The sequence below is a fragment of the Gopherus flavomarginatus genome, chromosome 7, assembly GCF_025201925.1.
Source record: "Gopherus flavomarginatus isolate rGopFla2 chromosome 7, rGopFla2.mat.asm, whole genome shotgun sequence".
Classification (NCBI taxonomy): domain Eukaryota; kingdom Metazoa; phylum Chordata; order Testudines; family Testudinidae; genus Gopherus; species Gopherus flavomarginatus.
The window spans coordinates 21311629-21330603 of record NC_066623.1 but is presented as its reverse complement, the minus strand read 5'-3'; the positions used below and the strand labels follow the sequence as shown (position 1 = coordinate 21330603).

General features: G+C 40.8%; 1 protein-coding gene across 6 annotated transcripts in view; it reads left to right on the top strand.

Moving 5' to 3' along the window:
• The window catches only part of UBTD2 (ubiquitin domain containing 2), a 113565-nt gene that overhangs the window by 50494 nt on the left and 44096 nt on the right, over positions 1-18975 (top strand). For 5 of the 6 annotated variants that reach the window (XM_050962822.1, XM_050962823.1, XM_050962827.1 and 2 more), the window contains one exon: positions 3238-3474. In XM_050962822.1, coding sequence (XP_050818779.1) covers positions 3238-3474 — 237 coding nt within the window. Of the gene's footprint in view, positions 1-2880; positions 2989-3237; positions 3475-18975 lie in introns of all 6 variants that reach the window. The other variant, XM_050962825.1, reaches the window with a different exon arrangement.

Genomic DNA, 18975 nt, shown 5'->3' with positions numbered 1-18975 from the left:
CACTTTTTGCATTAAACTTTTGCTGATAGAGAGAGGCTTTTTTCCCACCTCATGAGATCGTTTCTATCATGCCCCTGCCCTCTCTACTGTTCAGAAGATGTTTTACCAAAAAAAAAATAAAAATCCAAGATCAGTACAAGTGCAGTTTGTACACAAGGAAAAAGTCCCAAAACAACTTTTGGGCTGTCCCAAAATTTTAATATATTTTATGAAATATTTAGAAAAACCCCAGTTAGTCCTAAGGATTTGTGTAGTCCCAATCAGATACTCAAGGAGCTGACTGAGGAGATAGCTGAGCCATTAGAGATTATCTTGAAAAGTCATGGAGGATGGGAGAAATTCCAGAATACTGGAAAAAAGTAAATATAGTGCCAGTCTATAAAAAGTGAAATAAGGACAACCCAGGGAATTACAGACCAGTTAGCTTAACTTCAGTAAGATAATGGAGCAAATAATCAATTTGCAAACACCTAGAAAATGGTAAGGTGATAAGTAACAATCAGCATGGATTTGTCAAGAACAAATTGTGTCAAACTAACCTGATAGCTTTCTTTGACACGGTAACAAGTCTTGTGGATGGGGGGGAAGCGGTAGACGTGGTATATCTTGACTTTAGTAAAACTTTTGATATTGTCTCGCATGACCTTCTCATAAACAAACTAGGGAAATGCAATCTTGATGAAACTACAATAAGGTGGGTGCATAACTGGTTGGAAAACTTTTCCTAGAGAGTAGTTATCAGTGGTTCACAGTCATGCTGAACTGGCATAACGAGTGGGGTCACGCAGGGATCAGTTCTGTTCAATATCTTCATTATTGATTTAGATAAAGGCATAGAGTATACACTTACGAAGTTTGTGGATGATACCAAGATGGGAGGGGTTGCAAGTGCTTTGGAAGATAGGATTATAATTCAGAATGATCTGGAGAAATGGCCTGAAGTAAATAGGATGAAATTCAATAAGGTCAAATGCAGAGTACTCCACTTAAGAAGGAACAATCACATACAAAATGGGGAATGACTGCCTAGGAAGGAGTACTGTGGAAAGGGATCTGGGGGTCATAGTGGACCACAAGCTAAATATGAGCCAACAGTGTAACACTGTTTCAAAAAAAACTGATCATCATTCTGGGATGTATTAGCAGGAGTGTTGTAAGAAAGACATGAGAAGTAATTCTTCTGCTCTACTCCATGCTGATTAGGCCTCAACTGGAGTATTGTATACAGTTCTGGGCGCCACATTTCAGGAGAGATGTGGAAAAATTGGAGAAAGTCCAGAGAAGAGCAACAAAAATGATTCAAGGTCTAAAAACATGACTTATGAGTGAAGATTGAAAAAATTGCATTTGTTTAGTCTGGAAAAGAGAAGACTGAGAGGATAGGATGAGAAGCAATGGGCTTAAATTGCAGCAAGGAAGGGTTAGGTTGGACATCAGGAAAAACTTCCTAACTGTCAGGGTGGTTAAGCACTGAAATAAATTGCCTAGGGAGATTGTGGAATCTCCATCATTGGAAATTTTTAAGAGCAGGTTAAACAAACACCTGTCAGGGACGGTCTAGATCAGTGGTTTTTCAAACTGCGGGTTGTAACCCAGTATTAGGTCGTGGAATGTAAGGCACTGGGACGCAGAGGCTCTGGTCAGCGCCACCAACCAGGCCGTTAAAAGTCTGGTCAGCAGTGCTGCCTGGTTAAGGCAGACTAGTGCTTACCTGTTCTGACATCGCTCTGCAGCACATCCGGTGCCTGGGGGTCTGTGTGTGGGGGAAGCCCTCAGTTCCACACTCTGCCCCAGCCCTGAGCTCTGGAGCTTGTGCACCTCTGCCTCAGAGCTGGACCTGCTGCTGGCTGTTTCCGGGGCACAGCACGGTCCGCGGTGCCAGGACAGTCAGGAAGCCTGCCTTAGCACCCCTGCTGTGCCATTGACCGGGAGCCACCTGAGGTAAGCCCGCACGCCAATCCCCTCCCACACTCTGAACCCCTCCTTCCCGGCCCCACCCCGCAGCCCTCACCCCTGCACCTCAAACCTGTGCCCCAGCCCTGAGCTCCTCTCACACCCAGAATCCTCATCTGTGGCTCCGTTGGGTCACAGCATCAACAGTTTTCTTCAACTGGGTTTCCAGAAAAAAAGTTTGAAAATCACTGGTCTAGATAATAGTCCTGCCATGAGTGCAGGGGACTGGACTAGATGGTCTCTCGAGGTTCCTTCCAGTCCTATGATTCCATGAATCATTGTGGTATCTGAGTGCCTAGGAAGAGAGGGAAACTTCTAGGCTTCCAAAATAAACAAGGTTCTTTAATGTTATCTTAACGATGATTCTGCTGGGCTAATTGCTAACAAACCCAAAGTGATAGTTTCTGTGATCACCAGCACATGCTTACATATTGAGTGGTTCTTCACAATGCTTAAAAGCTGAACAAGTAGGCCTAATATTATGTCAGGAAAGCTTTATAGTTCCTTTTTAGCAGTCTCTCCATTAAATGGATATTGCTATAATTAAAGTCAGGCAAATCCTCAAATATTTCATGTAAATGAAGTATCCACTATCAGAAAGCTTGTAAAGTTACAATATGTTCTTTAGAGATTTCTGTATCTGCACTGAGATTTTAGCCTTGGAGTCATGAATACTTAAATAACTGATTAAATGCAAAAAGGGAAATAAGGTGTACAAAGAGGACAATAAAAAATACTTTGTTTTATAAAACTCTTACATTTAGTAGTGGAGCATAATTTGTGCAGAACTCATTGCTGGCAGAATAGAAAAGAAAGATCCTGATGTAGCATTGTCTTTGTGACAGTAGGATGCTGCTAGTTAATGTGCTTCTCTCACTGTATAGCTGCTGTAGCGTGCTGAAAGATTTCTGTTGTTTTATGAATAAGTCATGCAGGCTGGAGCAGATGGCATAAGGAGTGACGAGACAGTTACCAGGGGAGCTTGGAGAGAAGTTCAAGGACACCCAGGGAATCTTTAAACATTTAGAGAAGCAGGTATAATTAGAGAGTGGAGGGGAAACCCCAGAAAGAGTTGAACAGTGAAACCTGAAGAGGGTTGTGAGGGGGGGAACCTTTTAAATGACCAGAGAGCCTTGAAAAAGGAAATAGAGCAGTCTGGGGAATATGTGCAGGTTTGGAGAGCTTACAGTGGACTAGAGTTTCTGGAGAGAAAGCTGAAGCTGCTCACAACTAAAATATAACCAGGTTGACTTCAGTAATGTATGTTTGTATCTTTTTCTACAGTTGCTTTAGGTCGTAATCAACCCCTGAAAAAAGAGAAACCAAAATGGAAAAGCGATTACCCAATGACAGATGGACAGCTGCGCAGTAAAAGAGATGAGTTTTGGGACACAGCACCAGCTTTTGAAGGCCGCAAGGAGATTTGGGATGCCCTCAAGGCTGCTGCACACGCGTTTGAGAGCAATGATCATGAACTGGCACAAGCAATCATTGATGGTGCAAACATAACGCTACCACATGGTAGGTTTGTCTGAGATGGACACAACCTCAGCAAGAATAGTAACAGGGTAGATGGGAATGGAAGGCTTGTGAGTATAGTTTACCATTTGGGAATAAATTTATGAGATGCACAATATCCTAGAAGTCCTCATTTGTTGATATGACTGTCATTATCAAGTGATCTTTTTCTCTGTTTACCATATTGATGCTGGAAGAAACCAGAATTTTGCTGAGATGCAAAAGGGTGCTGACAACATATAGGTCTTTCTAGTTAGCTGAGTCTCAATTGTATGCTGTTTAAAATGTGTATTTGCACCTGCACTAAGGACATGACATACAAAGGCACGCTCTGTTTCAAGAGATTACTTCAGAATACCCTCGTGATTTCCAGTACAGCTTTATTGTACTTTTAAAAGCCACCTCTTCTAGGCAATCATATTTGTCTTCTGATCTATAGGATAACTGTATATGACAGATTTCATGGTGTTTTAATTGATTCATCACTGGGGAAAAAGAACATCTAAAACACCTAGTAGTGTTTGCAAATTGCTTTGAGATCTCAGATGTGCCTATTTCATGTGTTTTCACTTCTACTCAATCTGTAGTTTGACTTTTGATCTTCTTATGAAGTTTTCTTCTTTCCTTACATGCAGCGTTCAGCATAAGAAATAAACTGCTTCTCATGTTCATTGTTTTTAAGTGTAGTAGGATTTTGTTCCGTTCTAGTTTTTCTAAGGATTGTTGGTAGTAGAGGTAGAGTTTGAATACCCACTTTCAGGAAATCAGAGCTGTAGTTTATTTAAAGTATCTGATGATTGAGGATTCAGGAAATATGGGGAATAGGCCCAAACTGGAGCACAGGCTTCAAAGCTTTCAGTGCTCTGGTTAGGCTGTACTTTTAGTCTCACATGCTTAAAGTGGAATGATGAATTCTGATGGGCAGTGTACATATTCTGGCCTTGTTTTGCCTGAAGTGTTAATTCACAATGCAACCCAAGGGGACAGAAGTGAAAAATGGCTATCTGGGAGCTTCAGTTAACCTGGGATGATGCTTTTGGGAGTGATCATGTTTACACCTAGTTACACCCTGACTTCTTAAATCTCTTGTTTCAGGCTTCAAGGCCCCTCGTGAAACTGAACTGCTCTCATTTTGTGGTTTGGAGTTTTTTAGCTTTTTGTGGTTTGGGGCTTTGTGGAGTGTCTCTTGCTGTAGCCTGTTGTATACACTGCAGCTAATAACACTTCAAGAAGGTGTTACTATTTGCATTGTCAGTGTGTTCACTTTCTCTTGCTCACTCTCAGCAGTTGGATTCTTTCAAGGTTGTTGAGAGATGAAATTTTTTTTTACTAGAAGGTGATGTGCTCCCCAGTGTTCTGACTGTCTCTCTTTAACACATCCTCTTGAAAACAAACAAATAGAAGGGTTTCTCTGTAAGCACAACCTGTTGCTTTGATTGAAATTGCATGTGATTTAATATTGCTGTCCCAAGTGAATTAATATAGCTGTCCTTAATTCAGAGTACGTGTGGCTAGAAGAATCCACAGGCAATCATTTTCAGAATCTCCCAGTGCTATACAGGTCAAAGGAGACTCCAAGTTCTCCTGTAGATTAGACAGCAACAAAAACATTTTGATCCCTCAAACAGGTATCCCAAGCCAAACAAATCTGAGACAGGTAAAATACTCTCATGTCTTGCCTGGTACAATGATCCTCATGTAGTCTACCAGTGCCCTCTTTGCAGAGCATATTGTTGCAGCATAAGTAATTTTAACCCTAAACAGACCTTTAGTAGTTCCACTAGGCAGGCTTCAACTGAGTCCAAGTGGTTATGGTTCCCAACTGTCCACAGTTTTCATATGCAACAGGAGCAGTGTTTTGAATAAGTGATTTGTGTGGATGGTGGGAAGGAGTCAGAACTACCTAATGTGGTAATGATTGATATCTCAAAAGGCCTCTCTAGACTTTTGTTTTTCATTCTGTGTTCCTTTGTCATAAGCAAGGTCCTGTGAACTCTGCACTAGTGTGATTCTAAATTCTGCCTCAAGGCTTCCTTGATTTTGCATGTCAGTGCAGAATTCTGTAATAGTTTCAGTTAAAATCAAACATTGATTTAAATCATGAAATGATATATTATTGAACTATATCATGTATTGTTTTGCTATCAAATAGATTTATTTTACAGTGACCCTTAAATTTTAATGTTTCTGGATTTTTGTATTTGCAACATATAAACTACATTATAGACCTTATAACAGAGTAAGATGGATATCTTAGCAACCAAAGAGGGGACTTTTGGGGCTTTTGTCACTGAGGGGATTGTGGATTCACTGGAAACTTCTGCCAAAATGATCAGTTGAAATAATTAACAGTTGAAATGTCAACAACTGCTGAGATGAATGGGACCAGTTAACATCTCAGAAGCTGTTTGAGTGTTTGCAGACTTGGGAATACAACAATGCATTGGTTTTCACTTAGTTTCTATTTTGAAGGTTTTTCTTTGCAACCAAAAGGATCAGTAGGTTCATTGGTATCTAAATTTATTAAATTTTTATAATAAAGTTGTCCCATAGATTGCCTCTCACTATGTGTTCTTATCATTTTAACCTCTATTCTCTATTACCTTCATTCTCGTTCTCTTGCATTTATGATACTCACTTGTTAAGTCCTTTTTTTTTTTTTTAATTGGATTTTAGGCTCTGTAGGATAGGGACTGTCTCTTAGGCTATGTCTGCACTGGCAATTAAACTACCCCCATCCCAACCCTGAAAGACAAAAGTTTTGCCGTGACAAGCAGAAGTGTGAACAGCGCATTGTCAGCAAGAATGCTCTCCTGCTGACAACACAAACACCAACAAACAGCAGCTACACTGCACAACTTTTAGCAGCACAGCTCTAGCCACACAGCCATGTCACTAAAAGCTGTGTAGTGTAGACATAGCCTAAATGTGTGTGTGGAACCTAACACAATGCGGCTCTGATCCTGATTGAAGCTTCTGAGTGCTACCATAATACAAATGATTAATCAAAATATAATTGTTTTAGAAAATGAAAGCTTGAATCCCGGAGCATATTTCTGCAGTGAGAGGTGGATTCTGTGTCAAATTCAATGACTGGATTATACAGAACATTGATTATGAGATATTTTGACAGCATTAGATCATGCATTCAGTTTAAATTTTGCACAAGGGTACAGATGAATTGTCACTTTCAGATGAAATATGAAACTTGTGACAGCAAGCCACTCAGAGACTGTCTGACTTGTTAGATCTTTGCCATCCTAAAGATAGGATGGAAGACCAGTAAGTATGGGAAAGGATTCTGATGGTTTAGCACAGTGGTTTTCAAACCTTTTTCCTGGGGACCCAGTTGAAGAAAATTGTTGATACCAACGGAGCTGGAGATGAGGGCTCAGGGCTGGGGCTGAGGGCTGGAATGCGGGGGTGAGGGCTGGTGGATGGGGCCAGGAATAAGAGGCTCAATGTGTGAGAGAGGCACGAAGTTGGGATGCGGGAGGAGGTCAGGGTTCTAGGGTGGGGCTGGGAATGAGGGGTTTGGGATGCAGGAAGGGGTTCTGGGTTTGGGAGGGGCTCAGGGCTGGGCAGGGGATTGGGGCACTGCGTTGGTGCGCAGACTTACCTCCAGCAGCTCCTGGTCAGCAGCGCAGCTGGGGTGCAGAGGCAGGATCCCGCCGATCCTGGCACCGCAGACTGCATTGCACCCCAGAAGCGGCCAGCAACAGGTCCAGCTCCTAGACAGAGATGTGCAAGCAGCTTCACATGATTCTTGCCCACAGGCACTGACACACACATACACGTGTCCCTGTTCACATTGGCCTGTTCCTGGCCAATGGGAGTACGGAGCCAGTGCTCGGGAAAGGGGCAGTGCACAGAGGGCCCCCCTCCGCCCACCCAGGAGCCAGGCTTGCTGCCGCCCGTTTCTGGGGCCCAGCATGGTGTCAGAAAAGGTAGGCACTGGCCTACCTTAGCTGGGCAGCACCACAAATGGGACTTCTAATGTCCTGGTCAGTGATGCTGACCAGAGCAACCCAGTAGTGGGTTGCGACCCAAACTTTGAAAAATGCTGGTTTAGCAGGTTGCTGGGAGGGGTAGGGCTTGTGCGTGGATATCCAGAAATGTATGTGCTTGTTTGTATATGTATCTGTGCACATTCTTTACGGAAACCCACGTGTTCAATATGCAATTTTGACTTGATCAAATGGAAAAGAAATAATTTTATTTTCAGAATTCTCTTTCAAAGCCTCTGTACCTACGTCACTGAGGGAATTCAGAGTTTGAAGGTTTAAATCTCAACTGTTTAACTGAGTGCCAAAAAAAAGATGAAAAATCTGAAAATCTTTGGGTAGTTAAGATGGCACTACTTTGAACTTTCTTAAGAAGTTAGGAGGAATATTATAAACCATAGAAAATTCTCCCTTCAGTGTTACCTGTAGCAGCCTAGTGCCTTGCACACAGATAGTTGGAGGGTGTACACACATTTATATATACACAGACATATTGTTTAATGCTGGCATTCAGTGGGTAATACCTTTGGGATACTGCCTGCCATAGGGAGACTGAAGCCTGTTTTCTGAGACCCATACTGGAAGTATTGTACACAGAACATTTCTGAAATGTGGGTATTAAAATTGCATCACATGCCCACTGTTGCCCAAAATAATGCCTAATTTTCATGCTCACTTTCAGTTCCAGGTAGCCTGTAGTTACAGAATGTTTAGAATCCTTGTCAGGTTTTCAAGGGGAGATGTTTTTGATCTTTGTACAGAGAGAATAGTCAATATTAGCCAGTCAAGTAAGCTGGGTTTTTTTTCCCCTGTTGTCTTCTGGTATGCCAAGTGTCTTCCCCTATGGTGTTTCAGTCTGTACATTGAACAGCTGGGAGACTTTCTAGATTGAATGACCTTTACATTGCAAAGCAAGATACTTATTTTAGAAATTAATATCTCTGCCAATTGCCAAAGAACCTGAGTGTCTTACATAGATAAATTATTAAAAGACAGGCTTTCTGTTTATAGGCTGTGTAACCTAACTGTTGTTCACCAACTTAGCTGGACTTTGGAGCGGGGAGAATCACATTTTAATCTTACTCTATTCCAAATAACACTAAAAAAGAGTGCATTGCTTACAAGACATCAACTACAAAACCTCCAAAATTAGTCTGGAAATGCACAATTATGGAATTCAGCCACTCCACTTCTGCCATGTAATCTGTCATCACTCTTGCCTGATATGATTTACACCACCCAGCCATCTTTAACTTTGCCTTCTTTGTTTGTTATTTAAATGGATCCCCTGTCTCCATATCTTTTTTTTGCCCTCTGGTTCTGTTCAATGCTTGGCCAGTCTACTACCTTGCAACCCCATTCTGAGACCAGGGAGCATGGCTCCACGTCCCTCTCATGGTTCCTCAAGACTCCACCTCCTTTGCACTTTCTCTGCCTCTTGACCTCACATATGCAGTCACCATCTCCAGCCAGCAGCTTCTGCAGACAACCTTGGATTCAGTAATCGTCAACTTATAAAGTTTGTGTTTATATTTTAGACAATGGGATTGAGTAGTCTGGAAAGGTTGAGAGCCACTACCACCAACCAGTTAGGAAGATGATTTTTCAATAAGCAGTCGTTCTATATTTTTGTACATAAGTATAACTGTCACATGTACTGTAGGTAACAGTTACGTTCGTTAAAAATGGGGATGATAATGCTAAATATATTGATGGACCTTAAAAAGATCTAGTTAAGTAAGCCAGCTAAATCTAGTAGACATTTGTAAAGGATTTTCCTTCTCTTCCATGAGAAAACATGACACAGATAATCTGGGTGAACATATAAACAGAAAAGTGAAATACAAAATCAAATGCTTGAAAGAAATGAAACTTTGTCTATGGACATTTAGAAAAAATTCTAAACACAACTAAGGAGCCTGCTCCTGATTCAGGCATAATTCCCACTACGTAGTGTTTTCTCCCTTTGAGTCTGGTTCATTATAGTAAAGAGCACCTTTCCATATAGGTGTCAAGTGCTGTATCCCTCTGCTGATTTTCCGTTATGCATTTTGCTTTAGTCAATGTGCTTCTCTTTGAAAAAGATATTTTAGTACCTTATATAACTTGAAGATGTTTACATGCTTTTTCAGTACTATATTGCTTCTCAGCCTAATAGTTCCATTACAGAATGTACTGAATTCCAGTAACACTGAGACCATTGACTCACACGTTTCATATAGATGCAGATTGACTGATGGTTTTTAGAGTACTTGAAAAGGGCTACATAAGTGCTTGTTAATGTATATTGGATACTTCACAGGCAATGCTGTAGTCTACCCTATTGACAACTCCACTGAGGTGGAGTGGCTGAATGGCAATGAATACAGTTCTTTGACTTGGAACAGCACAGTGCAAATGGAAAAGATATTTATATCATAAGGGAGAGACTGACAGGTAAAACAGAACAGCTGACTAAACAGTATACATCTCCGTAGGTAAAAAGACAGCCCTTAGGATATGTCTACACTGCAGTCAAAGCCCCTTAGCTGGCCCATGCTAGCTGACCAAGGCTCAGATTAAAGGGCTGTTGAATTGTATAGCTGTTCAGGCTCAGGTTGGAGCCCTGGCTCTAGGACCATGAAAGGTGAGATGGTCCCAGAGCTCAGACTGCAGCCTGAGCCTCATCTACCCAGCAATTAACTAGTCCATTAGCCGGAGTCAGCTGGCATGGACCAGCAAGGGCTGACTAATTGCAGTGTAGGCATACCCTTAAAGAGTGCACGTTCAGTGGTATTTGAGTGTTGATTTTAATGGAAAATAAAATGAGATGCTCAACTGTTTTTCTCATTGGGAATTATGATGGACCTCCTGCCAGAGCTGTTCTGTCCAATGCTATTTTGTTAGCAGTTAATGGGAAAAAGAGTAGTTCATAGTTCAAATCCTTGTTGCAGCTCTTACTTATGACTGCTGCACATTCTGCAGTTGGATCCAGAGTAGATCACAGGGAGAGGAAATGCGCTTTCTCCACACCAGTTAAGATTTTATAGACCTCTATCATATCCTCCCTTAGTTGTCTTTTTCCGAGTTGGAAAGTCCCAGTCTTTTTAATCTTTCCTCATACAGAAGCTGTTCCATACCCCCTAATCATTTTAGTTGCCCTTCTCTCTGCCTTTTCTAATTCCAGTACATCTTTTTTAGAGATGGGGAGACAAGATCTGCACACAATATCATGATGTCGGCCTACCATGGATTTATATAGAGGCAATATGAGATTTTCTGTCTTGTTCTCTGTTCCTAACATTCTGTTAGCTATGTTGATTGCCAGTGCACATTGAGCAAATGTTTTCAGAGAACCATCTGACTTCAAGATCTTTCTTGAGTGGTAACAGCTAATTTAGACCCCATTATTATGTATGCATAGTTGGAATTATGTTTTCCAATGTTAATTACTTTGCATTTATCAACATTGAATTTCATCTGCCATTTTGTGGCCCAGTCACCCATTTCTGTGAGATCCCTTTGTAATTCTTCACAGTCTGTTTTGGACTTAATTATCTTGAGTAATTTTGTATCATCTGCAAATTTTGCCACCTCACTGTTTACCCCCTTTTCCAGATAAATTTATGAATATGTTGAATAGGACTGGTCCCCGTACACACTCCTGGGGGATACCACTATTTACCTGTCTCCTTTCTGAAAACCGACTATTTATTCCTACCTTTGGTTTCCTGTCTTTTACCCAGTTACTGATTCATTAGAGGATTTTCTCTCTCTTCCCGAGACTGCTTATTATACTTAAAGGACTTTGGTGAGGTACCTTGTCAAAGGCTTTCTGATAATCTAAGCACTATATCCACTGGATTAACTTTTTGTTAGGAGAATGACTAAAGTACAAATACAAAACAAGATAAAAATCTGATTTAAATCGAGCTTTTGTGCTTTCTGATTTAAATCATGATTAAAATCAGTGTTTTAAATAGGGATGTAAAATATTAAACAGTTAACCAGTAAGCATTAGTCTTACCGGCTAACCCATTCTAACCGTTAACCTCCAGCCCCGGACTGGCGTGAGCAACCCCACTGGGCCACCGCAGGCCGGTCCCAGCTCCTCTCCCTTTAATTGGTTAACCAATTAAACAATATAATTTTAATAGTTTAAATGGTAACTTTTAAAATGATATTTACATCCCTGGTTTTAAATCAATCCACTCTAAGAAACACTAGATGATATTGTCTTAAAGAAACACTGTCAACTTAAATTACTTTTGGAGAAAAGTTTCTCTATTATTATTATAAGTAAGGAGCAGGAAAGTAAAACTGAGAGTAAATGAAAATGTGTTTTTGTATTTCAGCTTGTTTAGTGTGTGCATTTAACACACTTTGTTCTTTTTCTATCTGCCCTGTATAGTCAATTCCCCTTTTCCCTGTTTTTTGTGCGTCCTCCACAGAGCAACAGTGGAATGAAGGATGCTTGGATTAGGACAGAAATGAAATTACTCTAGGGCAAATATGATACCTAAAACTACTTTAACTCCTTTTTTTTTTTTTTTTTTAATGGACTAAGATTCAAGATGGCAGTGTCCCTCTGAGGTACTACATATAAGTTGGAAACAAACGCACACAAGTATCTGTGAAAGACAAACCTGTTAGTGAACATCAGACTGTCTGGGAGTACCTGAAGCACTGTGCATGTATTCCTTAAATTATTGCAGGATTCTGAATTTTTAGATTCAAGTTTGTAGGTTTCTTGTTTTCTCATTTTGAAATAGCTCAACTTCATAGAATACATGCCATTTAATATCCAGTTCATCTAGTTTATTGTATAGCCAACTTTTGTAAATTTTGCTATTGGTTCTGATACTTTAAGCACTCTGCCTTTTATTTGTATTACTGCAACACTCGAACACACTAAGGCAAAAAAGATCATTTCTCTGATCCTCATACAGCCAAGGAACAGAGCAGCATTGGACAGACTAAACAGTATGTCCTTTCATTAATATAGCTGCTGGTGTTTCCATGCAGCCTTGACCTAGCTGATAGAAAATAGTGTGGGAAGAGCCCTTCCCTGCACTATGAAACTACCAGAAGCCACATGTGACTTTCTTTAAGTGGATTACAATAGTTTGTTGTTGTAGAAACCAACGATGAAACTAACATTCATTGCTTTTATTGACCCGGGACCAGACAGCTTTCTAGCCTGGACATATAAAGTTAGCTACAAAGTGCCACCAGCCCTTTTAAGGTTGTACCAGCTCCACATGACATTGCCTTTTGCATGTAGTATTTACTTTTATTATCCCATCACAGACACACAGAGTAGTTAATTTTAAATCTACCAAGATTATAAATAGATGGGCCTCTTTTTGTCAAGGCATCTGAGAATGAAATCAGCTTTTTTTAAAATGATGGGCTGAAGCATGGTCTAGTGGCTAAAGTACAAGACAGGGAATTAGTAGACCTGAGTTTTGTTACTGGCTGTGCCACAGTCTTCTAACATCACCTTGGGAAAGTTCTTAACCCTGTGCACCTTGGTTTCTTTATCTGTAAAATGGGGATACTTGCACAACTCACATTGCCTCTTAAGAGCCTTAAGACTCCTGGTGGCAACAGAGATTAGATGAAATGCAAAGATGCCATATTTAAGTGCTTGTATTTGTGTGCTATTCTAAATAAGCACTGTATAAGGGCCCATATGCAGCCATCATTATTTTCTTTGGTTAGTCAAATACTACCTGACTTCCAAAACGTTAATCCCTGAAAAAGCCACCCAGCAGACATATACACTAGAAGAAAAGAGATGGAGAAGAGAGTCTTCCTCAGGAGGTTTTGGATGGTCTCTTGGTGCTAATTTTTTAATCAGGCAATAACCTGTGTTTGTTAGTCTGGAAGTACCCACCCCAAACTGGAGACTTTTAATAATGAACAGTTAACACACGTTTCTTTTAAAGCAACAGAAACAGAACACTGATTTTGGGAAATACTGCAGTGTCATTGCTATTTCTGGCTGTTCAGCCAGTGGTTTGATGAATCTGAGGTTGTGAAATAAGTTGGTGCTTTAAATTCTTCCGGGTCACTTTACGTTTTTAAAATTCACTTTACTTTTGTAAATTTCTGATCATAAAGCAATAGGGAGACAAGGTGGGTGAGGTAATCTTTTATTTCATCAGCTTCTGCTGGCAAAAGAGACAAGTTTTGAGCTTACACAGAGCTCTTCTTCAGATGTGTTGTCAGACCTGAAGAAGAGCTGTGTAAGCTCAAAACTTGTCACTTTTGCCATAAAAAATACTGCCTCACACACCTTGTGTGTCTCTCTAGTATCCTGGGAACAACACTGCAAACATGAAGCAATAGGGTTATTTTTTCAAAGCTGTTATATCCATCACTTGGTCTCTTATGCTGTTGGACTAAGGATGTAGGGAGTTGCCTTCCTTACTAGTTCAATGAAAGAGCTTCCATTACAAATGACACACACGCTTTTTAAATTCCAGATTAATAGTCATCAGCAAAATCAGCCTTTCTATGATGTATTATGTTGTCTCTGCCATAAAACACAGAACTGCATTTGAAAAGTATCTTCAGTGGGCCCTTGACCATCAGTCATGGTTTCTAATATGTTTCACTTCAAAATGCTATTGAAAGATTTGCAGTCACTGTAAAATCAATCTGTGCTTAATTTTAAACTTCATCAGCGTTCTGAAAACTCTTGGGAACTCTGGATATTAAGTCATCTCCATCAATGCGATTATCAAAAATAGCCTTGTGGTGGGCCTATGGACTATAAGGAAAAGATTGTGGAATCTCTATCCATTGTAAGCAATGTGACATCTATACACGGCACCACTTAACTAGATTTGTAGCAAATTAGCTTCCTATTTATTATTAAACATCTAAAAAGGAAAACTGTATTAGACTATTGGTTTAGAGCCGTCATGCCTGGTAAAAGTAACAAAGGCAGGGATAGGAGAACAATACAGTTGGCACTGTTTGAAGTTCATAGTGATGTACTAATCTTACAATTCAAGATTACTGCCAAAGGTCTCACAAGGAATAAGATTAGCCACAATGAGCATGGTGATCCGAAGAGAATGCTTTAGGAAATTGTGCAGATGTGAAGGAGTGATTTTAGCCTAAACTTTTTTCCATTGCTGAAGCTTTTGTGTGTAGGATTGTACAGTAGCAGGTCATTGACATCTAATGCTTTTCAAAATTGACATTACAGTTTAGAAAAGTTCCTTGACATATCAAGTTGTTTCATTAGGTTCCTTGTTACTCACATGTTCAGCAAGTAAATTTAAAGCTCCATTAATATTAACGTAACACATTTTGAATTTTTTCCCACCTTCATTTATAACTGCTACTGCTAGCTCTTCTTTCACAGCATTCAGTACCTGGACTACTTAACTAAAATGATAGATTGCATAGATTACAGTTCTGCTGCTGTCTTTTTAAACTTTGATTGTTTTGATGTTATGCTTTTACTACATTCATTTTATTTTACATATAAAGCACTATCTCAATGCTTGACAATTAAAAATAAGAGCATGCCAAAAATATAGTAATCATTTCACTTTCTATTTTCCTTTCAGCCAAAAGAGCACACTTCATTTTTTGATCTAGAGTAAACAAATTCTGAGTAAGAGGAGCTCTTCTGGTCTCTCCAGTCTGCTTCAGAAAACTGCTATCTTCCACATACAAAAACAACCTGAGCTGAGAAATATGTGAAATGTTTGGGCTGTGTTGGTTCTGGTCAGGTGCAATAATTATCATCCCTTTGGGAGATTTCACCAAAATTAACATTCACATAGGATTTCTGTGCATTACACACTATTGAAAATACTATTTTTATTACTGGTGAATAGAGCTTTTCTAGTCTTTAGAACTAAGAGCAAAAAAGACCCCCTTACTCCCTAGACTGCAGACATCTGTGGGCTGGCAGGGTAATTTCAAATACCTGTAGCAAACTTTCTTCTTTCTTTTAACAGTAGGGGAATATTTCTTTTAATTTGCAGTGGGGTTTTTTTTGCTGTGGATTAATGTAAAATGTAATAACTCCTTAAATTATCCCACTTTCTGTCCTTCTGTGAAAAGGCTAGTATGGGCACAAGGTAGAGAGAGTACTGTGAAAGGTTAAGTGATTTCTAAAGTCTCATTTCTTGTTTTGAATTTTTTTAACCATTTCATTTTTCTGTTATTTAATAGCATTGTCAAGTTCATAAAGCCTCAGCACATATGGTTTACTGCTTTATCTCTGCTCGTCCTCTTGCTAGAACTGTAGGGTGGTGAAATTCAGTATTTAAATGTGAAGGAGAAAATAGTTTTTCATGGCTGAAAGTACGTCATGTTATGATATATCAGTTCCTGGGAGCTCCCTTTACTTGAGCAATAAATTTCCTAAGCTTTCCACTAAAGGCAGGTTTACAGCATTAGCTTATAGAAAAGCAGTGAGGAAGCATCTCTTGCTTCTGATTAAACAGAGTTAATAGCAGGAAGTTGAGCACTTTCTGGTAACCTTCAGTTTTTGTTTTAATTTTCAGTTGGAATTTTGAATTTCTTTGAATTTTTGCTAAATATTTTTCTCATGTCCCTTTTTAAAAGGGACACTTAGCTTTTAAAACTGAGCAGAGTAAGTTTTTTAAAGCATTTTGAGATCAGACACTTGCCCTGGAATCCCAATGTCTATTGCTGTGACTTTACAATCCCATTTTTCTTTTTTTATTTTTTTTCCCCCTTCCCTGTTGCTCTGAAAGACCTGCACAAACCAGGGAAATTGCCTATGCAGGGGAAACGGTGAAATAGACTACAGTGTACAAAGGAAACTAGGAAAAAAAAAAAACCTTCTGTTCATTTTACAGTTAAATTAATTTTAGGTGTTTGTAATTATAGTAAGTAAACAAAGATTCAGTTAAGCTGTGTTTCCTTTTAAATAATAAAGATGCTTCTTATAGTTGGCTCCTTTCCTTCTGCAATATGATTCTTTAGATTATCCTGTGCTGTCTTCAGTATATCAGAAGTAATGTTATATTGTATATTTTTGACAACGTGATGAGGCATATTTTTTACAACCCTGCTCAGTTCCGTCTCAACGGCCCTTGGCTAGAGACGGAACTTTAGCTGTCTGTTATCTTCTGAAGACTGGTTAATCATTTCCCATTTTGATCTGCTTCTTAGAGTTTCCTTCCTTTTATTCCTTTATTTAAAAAAATCTTTAATTTAAATTTTTATTTTTGTTTAACACCCCGGCCCAGTTCACTGGGCTTTCAGAAGTGTCTCAGATGCAAAGAATCTTTCCTGTTGACGGTGGACATTCCCATGGTGTCTGTTGCATTGGGGAAAACTTCCCCAGAAGTGTAGTTTATGCCAGCAGTTACAGCTGCGGTCCAGAAAGGCTACAGAGCCGAGACTCAAACTTTTTCTAATGGACGCGGCTCCCCAACCACCTTTAGACCCACACCAAGACTTAGGACAGCGGCAATCCTCACCACAACCCTCTACGTCTGAGGGAGATGAGCCTAAGAAGACTCTCACAAGGCTTGTAAAGAGAGAGCCAGAGTCCCCACAGTGAGCCCTGAACCCGGGGCCAGCTCCAGGCACCAGCTGACCACGTGCTTGGGGCGGCTCCTTATAAGGGGCAGCCAATCTTGGTTTGGCGGGGCGGTGCTCCGGGCGGGGGGTTGATTTTCATTTTGGTTCAGCAAGGCGTCACTCCACAGGTGGGGGGTGATTTTGGTTTGGCAAGAGGGCACTGGGTTTTTTGTTTTTAGTTTTGCGGCGCGGTGCTCGGGTTTGTTTTTTGTTGTTTTTGGTTCAGCGAGGTGGCACTCTGAGTTGGGGGGTGATTTTCTTTTTGGTTTGGCGGGGCGGCGCTGGGGTTTTTTGTTGTTTTTTGGTTCAGCGGGGGGGGTTGTTTTTGGTTCGGCAGAGCGGCGCTTTTTTGCTTGGGGTGGCAAAAAAGTTAGCCGGCCCTGCCTGAACGAGCCAATCGCTTGTTTGGTATCATTGGTACTGATGGCACTGAAACATCTAAACCCAATACCCAGAGCTCACACAGTACTGTCCTAACAGAACAAGGGCCACCTGAGGACCTGATAGACCCAGGCAAGGAAACATTGGTATCAGTGGGGCGAGAGAAAGAGAGAGACTCTGCCTTGGGGAAGGCTCCTTCACTGTGGCAACGGCGCTGGTACCGTCAACGGTGCACCAAACAGTGGTGGACCGTTCAACCAGGACTGCATCTCCAATTCCATCGGTACAGGCATCCTGGCACCACCAACCACTGCTGGTACAGATGCCTATGGTACCATCAGACATCAGGTATTTGGAAGGCCTTTCAATGTCTGACACACCAGACTCTCCTCAGTACCCGAGCTCCAGTACCAAGTCTTCCTCAAGCTCCAGATTACCCTTCAACAATCATGCCAGGCACTCCCATTCTCTAGAGAGGAGTCAGACAACAAGCAGAATGACATAGTCTCCTCTCACTCCTCTCATGCACCCTATGGTACCCATTACCAATATAGACCTCAACTGTACCATCTATCTGACCCTCAAGCTCCCTGGTTTGGGCTACCATGGTACCAAGCACCAGGACCTTTCCCGCCATCCCAGTGGCCTTACTGAGATTCATGGCAGGCATATACACATTGTGCCTCCCAAAGCTCTACCATGGCTTACCAGGAGCCAATGAGGCACCCTTCTTCTGCCACTGCATCTAGAGCTTCCGAGCTTCTTGAACAAATGAAGGAAGAACAGGAGGCCGATATTGAGGAAGAGGTTACACCCCAGACTAACTTCTCATCTTCATCACCAGATGAGATAGTGATGCCCCCTCCACCATCGTTAGCGGACGACTTCAAACTTTTTCAGGACCTAGCTCAGAAGGTGGCAGATACATTGCAGTTACCACTACAGGATGTGACAGAATCGCACCATAAATTACTGGACATTTTACATTCCTCTGCCTCATGCAGAGTAGCTCTTCCTACCAATGAAGCTCTCTTGGGCCCTGCCAAACTTATATGGCAGACCTCTGCATCGGTCTCACCAATGTGTAAGTGGGCCAATAAAAAATATTACATGCCCCTGATTCAATCATTGTGGTTGCAGTAAACTCCAGTGGTTGACAATACCAGATGAAATCCATGCCCTATAATAGGGATTGGAAACACCTCAGTCTCTTTGGGAGAGAGGCTTATTCATCAGCCACTTCACAATTCCACATTGCAAACTATCCGACCTTAATGCCTCCTTGCCCCGTTCTGCAGTGCCTGGGAATGGATAACATCTGACAAATGAGTGGTAAAGTTCATTCATGATAGGTACTCTATTCATTTCACCCACCTTCTCCCTCCACCCGACACACTTCCCCATTCTCACAAGAGCCAGTTATAACAAGAGATAACCTACTTCCTCAGCATAGGAGCCATAGAACCAGTACAGCAACATCCAAAAGGCAAAGATTTTTATTCTCATTACTTCCTGATACCCAAGAAAAAAGAGGTTGGAGACCCATACTAGACCG